At 38.5% G+C, this 22,477-nt stretch overlaps 1 protein-coding gene and 1 long non-coding RNA gene across 5 annotated transcripts in view; one reads left to right on the top strand and one right to left on the bottom strand.

Moving 5' to 3' along the window:
* The window catches only part of LOC144243414 (uncharacterized), a 28,458-nt gene extending 15,108 nt beyond the window's left edge, over positions 1-13,350 (top strand). The window contains exons 4-5 of the long non-coding RNA XR_013338647.1: positions 12,679-12,851; positions 13,074-13,350. This is a non-coding gene — a long non-coding RNA (uncharacterized LOC144243414). The remainder of the gene's footprint in view (positions 1-12,678; positions 12,852-13,073) is intronic.
* Positions 1-22,477, bottom strand: part of EGF (epidermal growth factor) — a 101,063-nt gene that overhangs the window by 25,049 nt on the left and 53,537 nt on the right. For all 4 annotated transcript variants that reach the window (XM_077778466.1, XM_077778463.1, XM_077778464.1 and 1 more), the window contains 9 exons: positions 21,912-22,034; positions 20,861-20,986; positions 18,909-19,045; positions 16,486-16,634; positions 12,032-12,136; positions 10,134-10,357; positions 6,392-6,559; positions 5,289-5,438; positions 1,247-1,366 (listed from right to left, as the gene is read on the bottom strand). In XM_077778466.1, coding sequence (XP_077634592.1) covers positions 1,247-1,366; positions 5,289-5,438; positions 6,392-6,559; positions 10,134-10,357; positions 12,032-12,136; positions 16,486-16,634; positions 18,909-19,045; positions 20,861-20,986; positions 21,912-22,034 — 1,302 coding nt within the window. The remainder of the gene's footprint in view (positions 1-1,246; positions 1,367-5,288; positions 5,439-6,391; positions 6,560-10,133; positions 10,358-12,031; positions 12,137-16,485; positions 16,635-18,908; positions 19,046-20,860; positions 20,987-21,911; positions 22,035-22,477) is intronic.

Here is a 22,477-nt window from a genome sequence, read left to right as displayed (position 1 = left end):
TCAAACATTAGTCTTTCAGTTTTGCTCCATGAACCTTTAGGGAAATCCCAGCAACTTTGCAATGGTTATCTATACTGCTAATATTTATATAGCTCATCATGGTATCCCTAGTGCTTAGCATGGTGTGTGGCAAACAGTCACTAAATGAGGAATATTCCTACTATGATAATGTTTTCCTGACTTTTTCTCTTGACATGAATTAATTATTTGGTCATAGTTTGCAAAACTCTTTGCTAGAGTCCTTACATTAATATATCTTAGTCTCAGTTTTCAAATCTGTAAAGTGGTAGGTTGTGATAAGAATCACATTAGAGGGTAAAGTATCTGATAAATTCTAAAGCTCTGTACAAATTATTATTACCAAAAATATCCACCTCTGTGTTTGCATTTTATTTTTTTTAAAAAATCACACTGATAAGTTCTTATAGGGAGATGTAAGAGATCTCCAGGGTCTGGTATACTGGCAGAGTAGTCTGCAGACCACAAAAGTTGGATGAGTGCTTGAAGTGTATCTAAGATCTTAATGTGGAGCTTTCAAATTTATTTTTAGCCACAGATATTTTGTTAAAATAAAATCTTAGTCAGAAGCATAAATAAATAAAATGTTTCAAAGTAGAGCTGCTCTGATTATAGGGCAGAGAGCAGAGTAAAGAAAGGGTGGATTTGCAGAAGTTCTAGGGCTGAGCTAAGCCCAATTTGAACACCATTGACCACATGAGTAAATAGAATATGGAATATAAAAGAATTAGGTTCCCTAAATTTGTTATACACCAATAAAATTATTTTGGGGATAAATGTGCAATATAGAAGAAAACAATTCAATATTTGCTCTTTGTAAACTTTGGAGCAGCTAATGCAACCAACCTATATTTGCTTATCAGTTACTATCTACTTTTTCACACTAATGGAAGTATAGCTAGATGGACTAAAGATAAAAAATACTAGGGATGGATAGGGATACACTCAAATCTGTTTGTCTTATTTTTCACCTTTGTTTCTAAGTTAGATTTCTTCAAAGAAGTTTCAGTTCAAAGATTCTTAATAAGTAAAGTTCATGTCCTATCTAATAGGGAGACATTTTCCTCAGGCACACGGTTCAGAAAAGAAGGAGCAAAATTTGAGTCCAAAGTCTGGCTTCACTAGTTTTGTGTAGATTTAGCCAAGTTAGAGAGCGAATTCAAGATTCTAATTAGAAGGATGGAAATTGTTGGAACCAAAGCTGTCTTGGAGAACTCATCATGCATACCTGACACCATGATCTCAGCCACTAGCATATGTTGAGATTCTGTACTGTTCTCTTCAGATCCTCTATTCCCAGATAAGACATCCAGTGGCATTACTTGGCTACTTAGATCTGCTTCACTACCTACTGAAGGTCAAAAAAAAAAAAAATACAGTTAATTTACCTTTTATGATTCAAGAAAGTTTTGATTTAATTTATATTTGTAGCTGTTTGTTGGTTGTAAGTTCAGACTTATTTTCACAATAAGAGCACTCAACTAGCAGTATCTTGGTGACTTAGAAAACCACTTGACAGTTGAGGGCGGGGAGAGCCAGTGGGCAAAAAGACAAGACTATTTTAGGTACTGGCAAAAACAATGAGTAAAATACCAAAATCCTAATGGAAATAATCAGCTCATTATCACAGCCCACTGTTACTCCGGGCAAATTAATGAGATGATCTCCCCAAACTGCCTTCCATACATATTCTTTCTTCTTTAGGCTGCCTTCAATAAATTTTTTAGCCTCATTTTACCTGTACTTAGAAACATGAAGGGGCACCTGGGTGGCTCAATCAGTTGAGCATCTGACTTTGGCTCAGGTCATAATTGATCTTGCAGTTTGTGAATTCAAGTCCCACGTAGGGCTCTGTGCTGATAACTCAGAGCCTGGAGCCTGCTTTGGGTACTGTGTCCCTCTTTCTCTGCCCCTCCCTTGCTCACATTGTGTTTCTCCCTCTCTCTCTCTCTCAAAAATAATTAAACAATAGAAAAAGTTTTAAAAAGAAACATGGAAGGGTATAAACAAACAATAATTTAACATAGCCATGGGACCCAGCACATGAGAGAATGGATCCCCTAAAACACTTAGCGTCTTCTCTAAGCGTGGTCCATGGACCCCTGGGCTCCCATTGCACAAAGCTCACAAGGTCAAACTACTTTCACAAACACATGTGATATTATTTGCCTTTTTCCCCTGTATTGACTTTGATACTAATAGGGCAAAGAAATTAGGCAAAACTACTGGTGCCTTAGTATGAATTAAGACAATGGCACCAAGTTCCACTAACAGTCATGTTCTTGTCTGCACACACACACACACACACACACACACACACACAGCTTCACTTAAGAAGACCCATGATGATTGGGGCGCCTGGGTGGCTCAGTCGGGTAAGTGTCCAACTTCGGCTCAGGTCATGATCTCACGGTTCGTGGGTTCAAGCCCTGCGTCCGGCTCTGTGCTGACAGCCTGCTTCAGATACTGTCTCCCTCTCTCTCTGACCCTCCCCTGCTCATGCTGTCTCTCTCTCTCTCTCTCAGAAATAAATAAAACATTTAAAAAAAAAAAAAGAAGACCCATGATGAAACAGTAAGAACTGTTAATTTTTTTAAAATCACAACCATGGAATACTTGGCTCTTTAACATTCTATATAATGAAATGGCAAGTATATATAAAACACTCTGTGTACACACTGAAGAGATGATGTTCGTCTGGAGGAAAAGCATGTTATGTACTCTTTGAGTAGCAAGTTGAAACTAGCCTCTTTTTTCATTGGACATAATCTTTACTTGGAAGACTGACAGAGCAGGTTATTAACACTTGAAAATTTGGCAAGCATCTTCCAAGAATGAAGTGTGTTGTTTTAAGAAAAGCAATTGACAGTACTTGTTGCCAATGATAAAACTTCAGCTTTCATGTGAAACGTAGAATTCTGAAAAATCTTTTCCACCACACTGAGCTTGATAAAATCCCAAAACTCAAGGACTTTTCCAATGGGTTTGATGGTAATAATTAGTGAATGTGCCTTGGAGGGGTGTGTGACACTTGAAAGATATGCACAAGTCGGCCAACCAGTATTTTCAAATGACTAACATGATGCCACAAAATCATACATTGGTAAAAGAGTCACTCAAAGTACAAAAAAAAAAAGGAGAAAAAACCCACTGGATTTTGATATAAGAGGTGACAAAAAGTTTATTGATGTGGCTTCAGATTCCACACTGCAGCTAAGGTTTAAGAAACTACCACCTGTCCAATCTGATATGGTATCAAAAGAAGATACACAAAAAAGGCATCTGAAAGGCTATTAAATTTTCAATCCCCCCTGCCCCTTTTCCAAATCCATGTCTGTGTGAGGTCAGGGTTTCTTCATAGGTTTTGACCAAAACAACACAACAGATTTAACATGGAAGCAGATATGAGAATCCACCTGCCGTATATGAAGCCAGACATTAAAGGTATAAATGTAAAACAATGTCATTATTCTCCCTACATATTTTTTATTTTAGAAAATATAGTTATTTCATAGTGTGCCTGGATGGCTCAGCTGGTTAAGCATCTGACTTTGGCTCAGGTCATTATCTCACCGCTTGTGAGTTCGAGCCCCGTGTCAGGCTCTGTGTGGGCAGCTCAGAGCCTGGAGCCTGCTTTAGATTCTGTTTCTCTCCTTCTCTCTGCCCCTCCCCCCCACATGCTCACTCACTCTCTCTCTCAAGAATAAATAAACATTAAAAATTTTTAATAAGAAAGAAAATATAGTTATTTCATTTATTTCCCTAAAAATATGTCATGTTCACACATAATAAAATATTATTATAATTTTAATAGATATTTTTTAGTTTTGTTTTTAATTTTTTTAATGTTTTACTTATTTCTGAGAGAGAGAGACAGCAGGAGAGAGTCAGAGAGAGAGGGAGGTAAAGAATCTGAAACAGGCTCCAGGCTCTGAGCTAGCTGTCAGCACAGAGCCCGGCATGGGCTCGAACCCACGAACCGTGAGATCATGACCTGAGCTAAAGTCGGACGCTTAACCGACTGAGCCACCCAGGCGCCCCTTTAATTTCTAATATCATAAATATTGGTAAATTTAACCCACATTAACAAAAGCTCTTTGGAGTTTTCAATCATGTTTAAGAGTGTTAAACGGGTTCTGGGGAGCCTGGGTGGCTCAGTCGTTAAGCATCCGACTTGGGCTCAGGTCATGATCTCCTGGTTCATGAGTTTGAGCCCTGAATTGGGCTCTGTGCTGACAGCTCGGAGCCTGGAACCTGCTTCAGATCCTCTGTCACACTCTCTTTCTGCCCCTCCCCCACTCACTCTCTGTCACTCTCTGTCTCTCTCTTTCAAAAATGAATAAATGTTTAAAAAAAAAAATTTAAGAGTGTAAAGGGGTCCTAAAACCAAAAATATTGAGCACTGTCGTTCTAAAGCAACAATTAATATAAATTTCTGAAAACCCAAAATAACCAATTCTGATCCATGGATAATCAATCCATTTATTTGCTGTTAATCTATTACATAACTTACAACTTGCCTACCAGATAAATGAATTAAAAAATTTTTAAATAAAATTTAAAGTCTCTTTGCAATGAAGACATCAAGAGATGAATCCAAATATTCCTTCATTATTTGCATACACACTCAAGGAAAGCAAATCAGTGCTTTTGATCTACTCTTCCATGACATTTGATTGACTCTTCCGTCTTCTTCCTCTAAGTCATAGTTAGTTATTTAAATGTGGATCACAAGCATTCTCAGGCTAGATTCCCTACACTTATTTAATATCCTAAAGTTACTTACTATAAAGGACTTTGGTTTTTCATACTAAGACCTGTCACGTGGAAGGAGGATTGTATATGACTACCTTTAAAACTGAAGCCATAAAATTTCTAAACAAAATGTCTCTAAACTTTATCTGAGGTGGTAAAATGCTAACGCTTATTTCCAAATTTGGGCCACTCCATTGTAAATGGGGGACCAGAGGGCTGGAACTTAACATTTTGAATATTATCTTTTATTTGTTCATTTTACAACTAGAAGAAGGAGGTCAATTGAATTTAGCCGTTAATAAGGAGCCTCAAAATAAAACATAAAAAATAAAAATAAGGAGCCTAAACTCATAGGAAAGAGAAACAAAATGAAACAAAACAAACTTGGCATCCCTAAGACCAGGGAAGCTTTTAATAACATAAAATACTAAAAATCAGCAAAAGCATAGGATTGATGTAGAACTATATTCCTGAGCCAGAGTAAAATAATTTAGCCACATAATTTATCATCTTACCTGCCGGTATTTGATGGCCATTCAGAGCCAGACACATTTTCCCATCTGGGGCTTTCACAAAACCTTCACGACACAAACACTGAGCAGATCCAAACCTTTCTTTGCAAATATGTTCACAGCCTCCATTTTGGTGTAAGCAGGGATCTGCTCCTTGTAGGGAAAAGAGGTACATTCACAGATGGGCTTGGAGATGAAAAGAGTGTCATTGATACAAATCACAGTGTACAGTTTTTGGGGAGAGAAACTTAGTGTATCTAAATGGAGCCTATATCAAGAGCTATTTCAGAAGAGCTTCTAAAGGAGCCAGTTGTAAGACAAGCTCAGAATGTTATTACGTTATGAGTATTTATTGAATATAGCCAGTACTTTCGTTCAAGAAGCTCTTTAGGCAGATGTGATCCTTATTTCCTGATTCATCATCTAGTCAAACTGACAGGGGGCAATTCAGAAGGAAGTTACACAGGACACTGGATAATGCTCACTCACTGGCACTCTCAGGGGGTAGGGAATGGCCTCAGTATAGATAGCCGCTTCCACAGCAGGTGTCTAAATCGCACCCTCAACCCATGACCCCACCCTCAGTGCCTTTACCAAAACGTCCTTGAAAAGGAACATTTAATAAAAGCTGGTCAGGAGAGGTAAAGATGAGATTGGAGAGATAAAACCTAAATTTAGTACCAAGTTGTCTTAGTTTAAACCCAATCCACATCTTACAAAATCTTTTTTAAAATATTTACTTATTTATTTATTTTTGAGAGAGAGAGAGAGAGAGAGACAGAGAGAGAACAATAAAGAGATCACAAACAGGGAAGGGGCAGAGAGAGAGAGAGAGGGAGACCTGGAATCTGAAGCAGGCTCCAGGCTCTAAGCTGACAGCAGCCAGCCTGATACAGGGCTCGAACTCATGAATGGTGAGATTATGATACGAGCCGAAGTTGGACGCTCAACCAACTGAGCAACCCAGATGCCCCTGCATCTTACAAGATCTTAACATCTACACAAATTAGTGAGAATTACAATACCCCCCTCCTCTTCTCCCATCAAACAATTGAAATAGTTGCAGATTCCAGCCAAAGAAAGACTGTGTAACATGTCCAGTGTACCTGGTTTTGCCAATGGATGAACTACAACCAGTGATGAGGGCTTCAGCATGCTGCCTCGAAGACGTACCCTATTTTGGCCAGTCCTCTTGTTCATTCTTATTACCGATGGCATAGTCCAATCAGAGAACCACACGTGATCCTCAAACACAGCAATAGCAAATGGGTGACCTGGAAGCAGTTTAAATCCATTACGTACATCTTGTCTTTGCCATGATTATTTTAAAAAAGGACAAGGCTTACAACATACTCACACAACTCCCACACCAAATCATTCCTTTAATATAGCTGCTAAGCAAGATACACTCCACTACTACAGCTGCATCAAGGAGAACCCATATGATGAGTGAACCTCATCTCATAATGGGAGCCCAGAAGGTCTTAGCATTGTCATACAGCATGTGGGAAGTGGAAGAATATGGGTTGACTGACAGAATATCAAAAAGAAGAAGACCAGGACGGGAAGGTTTCCATGTTTGGTGATTCTGACACTACAGTAAGTGATTTTTACCTCTCTTTGCATTAGGTTCCCTGTCTTTTGAATGACTGTAATAAAGGCTGTTGTATGGATCTTTAATAATTTGAGGTAATTGAATAGCTGTCTCTTTAAATTCCCATCTCCACCAACACATTTCCCTGCATTTGCCCCACCTCCTTTCCTAATTCTCTTGTTATGTGCTATTAGTCCACTGACCTGTGCTCCTGGTCTCATTCTTCCTGCCTTCTCTCGAAACTTGTCTGTCAATTACCCCTTTCTTTTACATCTTTACTTTCTTCATTCTACTAGCTTCCTTCTCTTAGTGGATCAATATCCTTATCTCCTTGGCCTCTCTTGCATATTTTTGTCTTTTTCTTTCCCTTCTTAACCAAGGTTTTTAAAAGTCATTTATTATCTACTGCCTCCATTTTCATGGCTCCTATCAACCCCTAAGTGGGTTCTTCTGACCCCACCTCAATTAAACCCACCTCACCATGCTCCTGGAACTGATAAGATATTCAAGTATTTAGAGTTAGCTAGGAGATACTGTAAAACACTATCTCAAGTGGTTAGAGGCTAAGCTAGGGAGCTCCAAATTGGGAAGCTTTAATCATGTCCAGTCATATTTTCCAGGACAGTTTTGCTTGTTTGTTTCTGATTTTGCTTTTCTTTTTGTCTTTGCAAATGAACAATGGGTTTGATAGATTAGAATAAATGTCTCCCTCTTCTGGCAGCATACTCAGATGACTTGTCCTGGTGACCATGAGTCTCCACCATCATTATGGACCAGGGCCATTAAGATATATTTTAGTTTCTAGTCCTTTGTCCCCAATTAAAGCCATAAATCATCAAGGAAATTCTTTTATATAGCTATGAGGTTCCTTTGTTATGGTAAAAAACATCTAACATAAAAGGTATCATCTTAACCTAAGTGCACATTTCAGTAGTGTTAAGTACACTCACTTTGTTGTGCAGCCAATTTCCAGAACTTTTTAATCTTGCAAAACTGAAACTCTATATCCATTAAATAACAATTTTCCATTTTCCAGTCTCCCTAGTCCCTGGCAAAGCACCATCTTACTTTCTCCTTTAATGAATGTGACTCTTCTAGATACCTCAAATAGATACAATCATACAATGTTTGTCTTTTGTGACTGGCTTATTTCACTCATCATAATGTCCCCAGGGTCCATCCATGTTGTAGCATGTGTCAGAATTAGCTATGTTTTTTAATCTTTTTAATAAATTTATTTTTCTTATTTTTAATATTGAAGTATAGTTGATGAGAATTAGCTATTCTTTTGAATAAATACCTCACACTACACATAGTCTTATTTTTTTAAGTTTATTTATTTATTTTGAGAGAGACAGAAAGAGTACGAGCAGGGGAAGAGCAGAGAGAAAGGAAAAATCTCAAGCAGGCTCCATCGTCAGCACAGAGCCCAACTCGGGGCTTGAACTCACAAAACTGTGAGATCACAACCTGAGTTGAATTCAAGAGCTGGATGCTCAACTGAATGAACCACCCAGGTGCCCCTTCTTTATTTTTTTAAATAGAAGAACCACAGTTGAATGTTAAATTCAGAGCAAATTCCTTCAATCTTGACATTAAAAATCCTTAGCTAGCAGCGGAGAAGTTACCATTTATAACCAGTAGATGGCACTGCAATGATGGAAATGGTCATATAGTTATTATTAAATATTTGATAATAACTTTTTAACAGGAAGTCATATTAGTCATTAGATTACAGCAGCAACAGAAATCATTCACAAAATATCTGTTATGCCTTTGGTTTAGTATATGGTATGTTTACATTCTGGTTAGGAATTTTCAAATTCCTGTATACTTTCATACAGCAAAGCTATAATTTCCCATTTATTTAGGTGATGTATTTTTTAAATAATATACAACCCCCTACTAGACTTCATGACATCACAGGAACCATATTTGTTTTACTCTCTACTGTATTTCCACTTTCATCAAATGATTCAATAAATATTTGTCAAGCGCATGGGTGAATAGTTTATGGTCGCACATAAGCTTTTAACTTATTGTAAAGTGTACCTTAAATTTTTAAAGATTCTTGTAAGTATGTAAAATATTCAGTTAAACTTATCATGATCTATATACTTCATAATACAAATCTAGAAATTCATTTCCTCTAAACCAAAAAGGATGGACAAAATGAATGCCTTACACAGATTATTAGTTAGCCTCTTCATAAAAAAGACCATAGTTCTGCATCTTCTCAACCAACGATGTAGTGTATTCAATATCTCACTGGATCTCATTTTAATATTCAATCTATTACTAAATTCTCTCAGTTTTTCTTTCACAATGATTTCTTAAATGCTCTAATCCTCCACTGCACTTTGAAATGGCAGTGTTGTATCCAAGGCCTTCATCAGCTATTGAGTGGACAACTGTTGTAGCCTCCTGACTAACTTTCCTTTCCTCCAGATTCCAATCTCACCCTTATGCTGTTACCTAAGTGGTTACCAGTCTTATCATATACATTTCCTGCTCAAAAACATGCAATGGCTCCTGGTACATTCAGTATTTCTCTTTTAACATTTAGCATAGACTACAGCATTTTAAATATATTTATGAACATATAGAACATTCCATGCAAAATCTGAAAATATAATAGGATAGAAAACTATATTTATTATTCTTTGCGTGTAAATGGATATTTATTAATGTCTAAAGGTGATACTATCACAGTTGTAGAAATGACATAGTCTAAAACATAAGAAATGACAACAATTCAACCAAGTTCTTATTCCTAAAAGATCCTAAAATGTTTAATATTTTCCTTCTGATTTGGGCAAATCTTGGCAAAGAGAAATGATTATATGTCACTATGTTTTATCCAGTATTCCAATATGAAATTAATCTTTGTAGCACAGGAATCCCCCAAGAAGTATGTCAGTCTGTTTGTCACCATATCGTTTTATCATATGGCTGAGGGAGGGGGGACTCTTAGGGAGGAGTGTGTGTGTAAACATATTTTGTGAGGTTTGTTTGTTTTTATTTGAGAGAGACAGAGCAGGAGAGAGAGGCAGAGAGAGAAAGAAAAAGAATCTTAAGCAGAGCTTAAGCCAATGCAGGGCTCAATCTCACAATCTTGGAATCATGACCTGGGCTGAAATCAAGAGTCAGACACTCAACGGACTGAGCCACCCAGGCACCCCAAACCCATCTTGCATTTAACACTCATTAACACTCAGGCCAAGATGAAGAAATCACCCATCCCAAAGCCTCACCTACATCGTTCTGGGCAAGTCTTTGACGTTTTGAACCATCCAGATTGGCCATTTCGATCACAGACTGCTTGGCATCACACCAATACAATATGTCAGTTAAGTAATCAATAGTTATTCCACTGGGCCAGACCAGATCCGAACTAGCTATAACCAGTCGGCCAATGCCTTGAAGGGAAGAACTTTCAATTCGTGGATTAATCCCCATATCAGTCCAGAATAATCTCCTTTAATCAAGAAAGCATACAACAAATAAAATTTGCATGAAAAAAAGCTTCCATTCTTTCATCACTGAAAATGTCAATGTAAATCACTTTAATTAGAATAAACTGAAGTGGTACACTAAGTAACATAGAGAATATAGCAGTGGACATTGGAAAAATAATTCTCAATAGCAAAAATTATCTTTCCTTGTAAAGCATCTTGGACAGGAAATGCTGTATTAAGGCTCAGGTCATTGGATAAAGAAGAAATTATTAGTTTGAAAAATTGTACTATATTACTAATTGAAAGCGTGTTCAAGAGCATATTCTTAAATTAGTGTTTCATGCTGCAAAAGGCATTAAAATCTTGTTAGCTTGTCCCTCTGCCATGCATACATAAACTCACTATATATGTTAAATTACAACATAAAGGGAAGGGCATATTTATCTGTTATCTAGTTTTATACAATGTACTCAGCTGGTCAATTTTAAGTTCCATAAATCAGATGCTGAGGTGCATTTTTTGTGGTCAGTGTGTTCATTACCTTTTATGCTGGTTAGTTTGGAGATGGTTATAGTCCTACTTTTTTAATCATATGGCTGGCTCCAAATCAATTATCAATTACTACCAGCCTATTATTTTCCATAGACCATTGTAACATTGTCACTCAAGCAAAATAGGGTTAGTTTTTTTTCTTAAATAGTTTATTGTCAAGTTGGTTTCCATATAACACCCAGTGTTCATCCCAAGTGCCCCTCCCCCATGCCCATCACCTCCCTTCCCCTTTCCCCACCCATCAGCCCTCAGTTTGTTTTCAGCATTCAAGAGTCTCTCGTGGTTTGCCTCCCTCCCTCTCCGCAACTATTTTTCCCCTTCTCTTCCCCCACAGTCCTCTGTTAAGTTCCTCCTAATCCTCCTATATGTGCAAACATACGGTATCTGTCCTTCTCTGCCTGACTTATTCTGCTCAGCATAACACCCTCAGGTTCTATCCATGTTGCTACAAATGGCCAGATTTCATTCTTTCTCGTTGCCATGTAGTATTCCATTGTATAGATAAACCATATCTTCTTGAAAAATAGGGTTAGTTTTTAATCCTTTTGTTTTAACAACTAGGAAGGAAATCCATTATTCTCCTTAATTCTCTAAACCTAAACCACCATCTGTCACCAATGTCACTAAATTCACAATTAAAAACATAGTCTTCTAATATTTTATGATTTCTACTTCCACATGTCTAAATCTAGGAATAACCTATCATTTGAACTCATCTTATAATTTTTCTAAATATAATTCATAAGCCATGTAATCTAAATACCATCCTCCACTCGGGAAAGCAATAATGTAGAGTTTTAAAGAAAGTAGTTTAATGGGCTTGTGTCTAATTGATTAATGAATTACAGCGCACTCCTTTTTTTAAAAAAAATTAAATTTGCTTAAAATGAAGGTTATCTGAATAATGAAGCCTGTAAGTATGAATAGAAAGTCAAAATCCATTAAAAAGATGAGAAAGTTATAGCTATAATAATAACTAGCTATATCATTTCTGAAAATTTGAACAAATCGCATGGATTTTTCTTGACTTCTGATTTCACTGAACACTTGAAGTATTAAGACAAATTTTGGACACTAGTATATCAAACATGAACTGTCTCATGACCTCTATGGGAAAGTGCCTTATTTTTACAAATACTTACTTGGCCATTGGATGAACAGCAATTCCTCGTGGCTGAGAGATGTCCTCCTTGATGATTATTTCACGATGCTTTCCATTTAAATCACTCCCTTCAATGACACATTTCCTAAAATGTATGTAATATAAAGGAGCTTGTTACATAAATTTTACTTTTTTTTTAAGTTTATTTATTTGTTTTTAGAGAGAGTGAGCATGAGTGGGAGAGGGGCAGAGAGAGAAGGAGAGAGAATCAGAAGCAGGCTCTGCATTGTCAGCACAGAGCCCGATATGGGGCTCAAACCCCCAAACCCCACGATCACAACCTGACCGAAATCAAGAGTTGGATGCTTAACCAACTGAGCCACTCAGGCTCCCCTACATCAACTTTACTTTTTATACAAAAAAATCTCCTTTTCTCTGTTACTTACTGAAATGCAGAGATAGGCATTCTAAACTACCTCCATCACATACGCACACACATACACACACAGGTCAGGACATACACCCATGAATTCTACTTTTCTTAAACAGCCTTTTAGTTAGCATCCCAATGTTTATCTCGTGTGTTTAAAACACACAGTGAAAGGATAAGGTAAGAAGGGATGGTGTCAGGGGCCTGGCAGGGACAAAGCCAGTGGTGCAAATACCACCAACCCCTTTTCTTCACAGCCTCCCAGCTCCGTCTGAACCCAGCGAAAGCCAGAGGAGAGGATCTGTCAGCTTCGTGGCCATAGGTCACAGGAAGGAGAGACAGGAGGCCTCAAAGGGCCACAGAGACAGCCAGCACAAGGACAGCGGGGAGAGATTTATACTGACGTAATTTTCTTCCATATGATTCTAAGGCAAGTGGGAGTACTGAAATATTATTTGCTGTTCTTTACATTAAAAAAAAAATAATAACCTTTGGAATCTGGCAGGGGAGAAAAATCCTTGTTTCCTCATTTTTCCATTGATTTGTTAAACAGACTTTATGGTCAAATAAATACTGAGCACCTACTGTGTGTCAGGGATTGGTCGAAGCACTGGAGACAACAGTAAACAAAACCTTGTCTTTGTCCTTACAGAGCTTAGAGATCAGCGAGAGAGGGAGAGAGAACTATAGCATGGAGAGTATAAAGAATGCAATCGGCGGACTCGAGGCAGAGGCTTTATTGCAGCACACTTCCACCCCGCGCACTAATCCGGGCTTCCCAGCAGCACCCAGGAGGAGGCAGAACCTCGGGCAGAGGGGATAAGAAGAATCACCCCTCCCCACCACATGCTGTGTGCTCAGCCTTTTCCCTACTGCAAACCAGAGTATAATTATCTTTAATTTGTTCAATAAACACCTGGAAAGGCCTACTTCTTGTTCTCGTGGGCAATGTCTGCATGAAACAGGCCTGCCCAGAAACACAGGGAAGAACTACTCTCTCTTCCCTGTTCTGCTAAACACTAAGGAAATCTCTGTGTGGTTTATTCGAGTGCACTCTCTAGCCACTCGGTCAGGAAGGGGCTTCATACATTCCCCCTCGCACGTTATATGAAGGAGAGAGGCAGAGCTAAAACTGGCTCAGGGCCTGTGCTGGTCAAGTACAACTCAAGGCAGTGGATAATTTGAAGCCATATGTACTCCAGGGCCACTTTTAAAAGATAATTCTATTCCCAGATGAAGTGATAGTCGGAAAGGTACTGCTGCGTAGAAGGTATTTCTGAACTCAATGTGTCAAATTCACTCAATCACAACTGTCACTGTCACTGTCCCTTGGTGGGAGGGAAGGAATTCTGAGGCCACTTCCTTGTGACCAAGGGAGATAAAGCTGTCAGTTCTGATCTCACTGGTACGTCATCTCTAAATTCTTACTGTTTTGAGCAGGAGTGAAATGATGAGAATCAAGATGGACATAAGCTCCTGACCCTGGAGCTGTCTTAGGCAAGACTGCTGGAATTTACTTTCAAAGCTCCCCAAGGGGTTCACCCAATAATAGACCTCTATTTGATTCAGCCGGGAAGCAAATCTCTAACTCCAGTGTTGGTGATGGGAAAGTAAAGACAAGGACGGACATTTGGGTGCACAGGAGTTCGAGCATGACCCTTTACCCAGTGGAGCATCTCTTTTATCCACTATCTAATTGGTCTCCTTGCCACTGGGTTCCTCCAAAACCCACCCTATTTCCCAGATAGGAGTTGTTCATCCAGAACCATAGAAGATCAATTTATACCTCATGATAGTTTTTGTTACCTCAGGAGAAGAAGCAAACATATTATTTTTACCTTCCTGATTCATTTTTTGAATGGGCCTTTGACTTCCAGAATCAGGATTCCTTAAATGTTAAATAATAGCATTGCCATTGGAATGATCAATTAGCTTCCTTCCTATGTTTAGATGATAATTTGAATCTGTCTTTTCCTCCGCCAATATAAACTGTAAGCATCCACTCTGGTTCTTTTAATTGGTTAAAAGTTCACATATAATCTAATTTCATGAACTTGGAATCTCAGTTATTTAAAATCCAATTTCTAGCTAATATCAAGGTTTTCAAGCTATAAACCTCTCATTTCCAGACAAATTAAAGGTTTTCTTGTAACAGCTGCCGTTAGAGGGAAGAGGACTTAGAAGGGCTTGTTATTACGGAAGGCAACGAACTAGGAAATTTGAGGTCTGATTTTCCAGGACACGGAGGTGTGTGACGATCTCCTGAGGCATCGCCTTGTTGTAGGTACCACGGGGCTATTAATCAAACATTGTTAAAATTAAAGGTGCCATGCACATGTGGGAAATATGAGGAGACCCGGCATCCTCAGAGAGGCCAAGAGCGGCTGACATCTGCTGTCCTGATCAACGCTTACCCTTCTGAGAACAGCCGTGTACGAGCTCTGTTATTATGCACAGCTGACATTTTAAAACGTCCTTTCAAGTAGGTTCAACACAGAGGAGGCTGTTATTATGATTTTTATCATCACCACAACTGAAATTCGAGATCTACTTCTTGCTGGCTGCTTGCCATTGGGAGTGTTATTTTACGTCTTTCATTCTCAATGTTTTAATCTTTAAATTGGGGACAAGAAACTTCACCTTTTTCAACAGTGTCACGGATGTAAAGCTCTTAGCACAGTGTCTGATGCACTTTAGTGATTCAATAAAAAAATATCCAAAGAATAAAGAGTGTTATGTTTAAGTGAGTGAATGAATGAATGAAAATATATTTACCCTGGATATAAAGGTGCCATATTATTGATAACTGTACACCACACCATACATCTGACTCATTTTGAGAACACCATTTGTTTCCCATGGATTATCCAGAGGAAAAAGATTTTCTGGAACATAAAATACCTACTCCCAAGCATATAAACCCGTTCCTTGGGACTAGGAAGAAGTTCTGTGTTGGGACCACTGATTTCATAGAGGTGAAATACTAATTAATTCTATCTTCTTTTACTTTAACGCATATGCAACGCATAGATACAGATATTCAGGTTGGCTACCATTATACTTTATGGCTTTAAGAAAACATCCTAGAGCACAGAGCATTTCAATACCATTCTGTGACAGCTGCCTGTGTTCTCTGGTTAGCAACCCGTCTCAGAAGCAACGACTGGGCTCTCATGAGCACACCTAAGAGACACAGCCCCTTCCCCCATGACATCCCCCATCCCCTCCCTACCTGGCCACATTCCCAGGGCTCACACAGGTCACACACACACCAAATGCAGCTGCCACTCCTGCTGTGCCCAGAGGGCAGAAACATCACAGTTTCTCTCTAGTTCTGTTCTTTCCCACGTAAGGGAAAGTAGACCATCTCTTCAATCTCATGGGTACTCTCCTCACAACTCCCACATGAAGCCCTGCTCCCTCCTTCATGTTTATTAACAGGGAGCCAGCATGTGGATCTTAGTCTGTAAAATGAGAGGGTTGGGCTAGTTGATCCCTGAAGCCCCTTCCATTGCTCCCTCTGGGTGTGTACACCCCTCATTTGAAAATTATTTATGCATGGCCTTATTTGTACATCTCTTGTACTGATACGTAGACCAAGCATTTGTACTGGTTTTGCTGTGTACGTGTGCCTTAGGTCCCTGGATGAACTGTAAACTGACCACAAAGATGGACAGTTTCTCACGCTCCTATGCATTTCCCTCATTACCCAGGACAGGGCTTTAGCCATAGCAGGTGCTCAAAGGATGCCTGTTGAGTGCATTCAGACAGGCTTTGCATTTCTTTGATTACCACAGCCTGAAGTGCAAAAACACATGCTACTTTCTTGGTTCTCATAATTCTCCCTTGGATACAGATCCAATCTTGATGAAAAGAGGAACATCCTGCTTGGTGGTGTGGGGGGAGTGAAGGGAATATGGACGGCGTTAGGGGCATTTTCCCTCCAGTCCCAGCCAAGTGCCCAGCAATATTTTCTTGAGTACGAAGTGGAGGATGAGGCCAACAGCATTACCTATGCCATCACTCCCATCCCTCGTAGCTTAAAACTGAAGGTGGAAGCATACCCTCTGTCTGTCCAGTAGAATTTACGATCAATCCAGTCTATGGCAAGACCTTCTGGCACATCTACTGCTTCCTCAATAAGCCTTTCTCGCTGAGAACCATCCATATTAGCTCTCTCTATCCACTTCAGGGCTGTATGGGCAAAATATATCTACAAAAAAGAACACAGGCATTTCTCTCTGATTTCCTTTTAAAAAAGTAACGTGGAATATATACAAATGCAGTTGGTAACCTTCAGATCATACAGTGTAATCATTAAGAGCTTGGCTTTGGAGATAGACACACCAACAACGGAATTCCACCTCTGCTGCTTCCCAGATGTGTCCTGTTAATTCAGATGTGTGCACTGCTTCCTCAGTGTCTTAGACTCATTGGTTAAATGGGGATAATAATACCAAATGCATTATCATACATATATATATGAATATATATGTATATATGTGAATATATATGTATATATGTGAATATATATGTACATATATATGTACATTATGTGCATATATATAAAAAACTCCTCAGCCCTGTGCTTGACACAATTCCTATTGCTGCTTGGTAGTTTATTAATCTTTGATCATTGGTTAATAACAAAGCCATTGCACTTGAACTCTAATGGCTTCTACAGCCTGAAAGGGAACAGCGATGAGCACCTGAAAGCTGGCTGTGTCTTCTACTGCTCAATTCACAGCCCTGCACTGTACTCCAAGTAGGGAGACACAGGTTCATCCCTCGGTTTTGGCACTTATTTACCTCATTGTGCTGACCAAGTCATTTGACCTCAATTTTCTCAAGGGTAAAGATGACAAAGTTAGACTAGATATTTGCTAAAGTTTCTTTCACCTCTAACCATATTTAATTTCATTTTAATCCGCCTTGTTCAACAGAACATACCTTGCAGGTGCAAAGCTTTCTTTCAGTCTACTATGCAGACTATCAAACAGGCACAAGAATTTTGTGAGAGTGTTAAAAACTGCCATGAGTCAGCTGACAATTTAATGACAGCATGTGTGTAATTTTAGCCATGAGTGCATATGTGTGCATAAACCTGTAATCAATGATGAGAATGTTCATAAACATTCATTATCTAATGAGTTATCATCTTTCAAGATAAAATAGAAAAGGTTCTATTCCATAACACAAAAATGGGGACTTCTTATATTAAAAAACACTAAGCTAGAGCTCTTTATCTCAAATTCAAATGTGCACATGAATCACCTGGAAATCTTGTTAAAATGCAGATTCTGATTCAGGGGTCAGGGGTGGAGCCTGGAAATCTGCAATTCTAACAAGCTCCAGGTGATGTTGATGCTGCTGGTCCAAGAACCACAGTTTACAAAGCAAAAAATGAGAACTGGACCAGAGAGATGAAAACTAGCCACAAGGTCATTCTAGGTCTCTTTATTCACCTTATAAAGAATGCTGACCGTGTAGGGAAAAAAACTATTTTGGTAATAAATGAGTCTTGAAGTGATTGTTCTATTGATTATTTCCTTCTGTTAATATCATTCTTCCATGGAATCATATAGATTTAGTTCAGGGAAAAGAAAGAAGGATTTTTTGCTAGTGTTTAAGTACAAAACTTCTATTTGCAAAAACAGTTATGTTTGGCTATCAATCCATAGCAATCAAACACAGAATCCATTTGCTTCACTCTGCCTCTTTTGGCTGTTTACCATACTGCTTCAAATCAGGAAGAAACAAAAACACAAAGTTTAAAATTCTAGGAATGAATGCACGATCTAGTAATAACTAAATGATTAATTAAGCACTATGTAAATTTATAATTACTGTGTGATTAACCTCCACAAGACAGTGTGACATATCATTTCAAGCACATTGTAACCTAGCACAAATATAACCAGAAATTAAAGATCAAATGGTCAGGTGATGATTCAGAAATTTTAAAAACTTAAAAAACAAAATTGATTATTGTATAGACAATGTTGTAAGACTGTCATTCCCACATGAGCCATAAAATCTGTGTTTCTGATTTCCACGCTTGAGAGGTCATTGAATTCCATCTTTCAGGAACTTATATTAAATGCAGATGACTAATCCATACTTCCAATGTCCCACCCCAACCTCCCACTCCTTTCCCTATCAGCAAATAACTAAAAACCTATTGATGGCAGTCTTCCTACGTGTATGACATTCTGCTAGCCTCCCATCCTCATCTCCCAAAATGAAACTAAATTAAGGTTCTGCCCAATCATTCCCAATAAGATGGCAATCACAATAAGGACCAGGGTAGGGTTACGAGAACAGGAACATCCTTAAAATTTCCCAAATGATGTTCCTACATTTCTCTGTGCCTAATCATTCTGAGCTTAGCAGAGGATTTTCAAGTGGCTCAGGTCATCTGTCAGGATAAAATCCTCTACTCTGTCTGTAAAGCACAGCCCCATCTGTTCAGACGACAAAACCATACCTTATTTTCCACAGGGTCGTGATCAAGGGCAAAAACCATTCCCATTTGGTGGCTGAGCAGGGATCCATAATCTGTTCCATCAAAACGCACATGTCGAATATCTTGAGAATTGGCAAATAGCAAAAATGGCTGTGGTCCTGTTAATCAGATTCAAGTATGGCCCCATTTTAAAATATACCTTGGAACCCAGAAAGCACTTCTGACTCTTCCTTTTCATTGTACCTACTTTCTGCAGTTCTCGTCTTAACTTCCCACCAATGTGGTGTAGGTTAAGACAGGCAAGACGATTTCTTGTATGAGTCAACATTTTACCAGAATTCCATTTTACCAGATTCCACTCTGCCTAGGTGCTGGCTTTTAAAATGCAAATTACTTGTCAAAAGAGCCAGCATCAAATAGCGAACACTAGAGCTAGATGGTGCAAGTCTTAGTGCTATACTCTCCTTGATTCACACATATAGAAACATATTAATATTAGCAGATTGCATTAATTCGTGTCCAAATAAATACGCTTCTCTGACCTGGGCACTTCTGAAAGGGAAGCATGATCATTTGAGTTAATAAAAAGACCCCTGATCATTTTCAGAGCTCACATTACACTACAGTCACTGAAGCCCTGAGAAGTTAAGAGTATTGGGGTCTAAGGCAAGCTCTGCAAGGTCATCATTATGTTATCCGAGATCACAAGCATAATGAACTTTGGGAGAGATGACATCAATTTCATATAAAGCTAGGATTTCTAAGGCTGCTGCAGGATGCAAGAGATATGTCAGAAGACAAAAAAATTGGTCAAGCATACAGCTACAAATTAAATCTTGATATAAAAAGGACAAGATTTGTCAAAGTATTTTGATGGCTACATTCACTGGAGAGATGAAAATAAAATCAATCAACAAATATTTAGTAAGCATCTCTAAAGATTATTCTGGTCATGACTTTCACATATGCTGGCATGCCATGCTTGACATTATGGCAAATCTTTGCTGAGTACTAATTGACTTAGAAATATTCCTCAAAGCCACACTGAGATACCATCTCACACTGGTCAGAAGAACTAAAATGAACATATCAGGAAACTACAGATGCTGGGAAGGAAGTGGAGAAACGGGAACCCTCTTGCACTGTTGGTGAGAATGCAAACTGGTGCAGCCCCTCTGGAAAACAGTGTGGAGGTTCCTCAAAAAATTAAAAGTAGAGCTACCCTATGCCCCAGCAATAGCTATACTAGGAATTTACCCAAGGGATACAGGAGGGCTGATGCATAGGGGCACATGTACCCCAATGTTTATAGCAGCACTTTCAACAATAGCCAAAACATGGAAAGAGCCTAAGTGTCCATCAACTGACAAATAGATCAAGAAGATGTGGTTTCTCTATACAATGGAATACTACTTGGCAACGAGAAAGAATGAAAACATGTCATTTGCAGCAACGTGGATGGAACTGGAAGGTATTATGCTGAGTGAAATAAGTCAGTCAGAGGACAGATATCATCTGTTTTCACTCATATGTGGACCTTGAGAAACTAAACAGAAGACCATGGGGGAAAGGGAAGGGGAAAAAAAATAGTTACAGAGAGGGAGAGAGGCAAACCACAAGAGATTATTAAATACAAAGAACAAACTAAGGGTGGTTAGGGGATTGGGGGAGAGGAAAAATGGGGGATGGGCATGGAAGAGGGCACTTGTTGGGATGAGCACTGGGTGTTGTATGGAAGCCAATTTGACAATAAATTATACTCATAAAAAAAGAAATATTCCTCAAAACCATGATTATTATTTATGTGATTCCTATTTATATTTACAATGTGATTTTGTGTTCCATCTCTGAAAATAAAAACTCGCACTTTCTACTCAAAAGCCAAAAGCAATTTAACTCTCCATCTTTCTAAGTAAAATGTTTTCACATAATCTTTTTGCAAAGACACCCGTTCAAATATTCACAGCACTAACCTGATGCTACACAGGTTTTTTGGTCCAGTTGTAGGTCATACCCAGGAAAGCAACCACATTCCCAGGATACCGGGCTAAGAGGGAGGCAGAGCTGGCTACATCCACCATTATCGGGTGATGAACAACCTACAAAAACAATCCCTTGCTAATGATGCCATGTCATTCAAAAATATAACAATTTTTCATCAAAATATTGAATGAGCTAAGTATACATTGGCTTTTAAATCCATTTCCACAATCATTTATACTGCTGCCAACAAGTTTATTTTTCAGACCCTAAGAACAAAATGTCACCGCATTCCATTTTCTTGTAACTCGATATCTTGAGTGTTAACCCTTCCCATCTCAATATCCCTAGTCCTATTCTATCACTGAGCATGAAAACAAGTGCACTGGCAGTGGCTGCAATAAGAAATAGCTTTTGATGAATTGGACAGCTGATCTAACTCTTGCTGGTGAGTAATCTATTTTTTCTCACATGTATTTGTGGCCTCCTGATTTCTTTTGCTTTCTTTATTTAAAAAAAAAAACTACACATAACTCTTCTGCTAATTTTAAGTTATAACCAGCCCTCTATAATGCTTCAGTCTCTATGAAGATCAAAGTAGAAAAATATTTATTAGCTGCAAGGAACAGGCTAAGAACTCTGCGTCCATCATCTTTCAATGCTGGCCACAGATACAGAAGGCAGGTATGACTAACTTCTACAGATGAGAAAAATAAGAATAAGGGAGGACAAGTAACAAGTCCAAAGTAAGACTGCTACTAAGGTAATGCTATCTCATCGCTGTCCAACTTCAAAGCCCTTGCTCATAACCACTACTCTATGCTGTCTAAAAACAAAAACCACATGGAGCGCCTGGGTGGCTNAAAAAAAAAACAAAAACCACACAAACAAAAACCTGATATAAATCTACATGCTCCTCTGTTGAATAAGTATCTTTCTATTTGTAATGTTGAAAAAACTATTCCCCTCTATCAATGAGATCAATCTTCAGGGGTCACTCAGAAAATTAATGTTTTCAAACAAGCAAAAAGTAAATAAACTTACCACTACATGTTTTTCCATCTGTCTCAAGCACTGAGCCTTCAGGACAGAAACATAGGGGACCATCTGATGTCAGAACACAGTCATGGCTACATTTAGATGCATTGCTTGGACAGGAAATTAATTCTAATCAATGAAGCATAAGGTCAAGATTAATGTTACACCAGATTTGTAGAAATTTAGCAAAATCAGCTGCTAATAAAACATGCTGTGCTGAAAAGAGTAAGTTAAATCAAGACCAGACATTTATGAAATACTTTGGTAAAGGAGCTGTAAAAATAAAGAAAAATTTCAAATCTAAAAAAATTAAAGAAAGACCTCTCATTTTGGAAAGTGATTCTAGCTTTCTCTAAGTTTCTTTTATATCAAATAGTATTTTCAAAATTATTAATCATCAATATTCCAAAATATTTTTTATATTTTTATTTTTGAGAGAGAGACAGCATGAGCAGGGGAGGGACAAAAGGAGAGGGAAGCAAAGAATCCAAAGCAGGCTCCAGACTCTGAGTCGTCAGCACAGAGGCCAACATGGGGCTCAGACCCACAAACCATGAGATCATGACCCAAGC

Source organism: Crocuta crocuta, unplaced genomic scaffold, assembly GCF_008692635.1.
Source record: "Crocuta crocuta isolate KB4526 unplaced genomic scaffold, BGI_CrCroc_1.0 scaffold587, whole genome shotgun sequence".
Lineage (NCBI taxonomy): Eukaryota > Metazoa > Chordata > Mammalia > Carnivora > Hyaenidae > Crocuta > Crocuta crocuta.
This window is presented reverse-complemented; position numbering and strand designations above follow the sequence as displayed.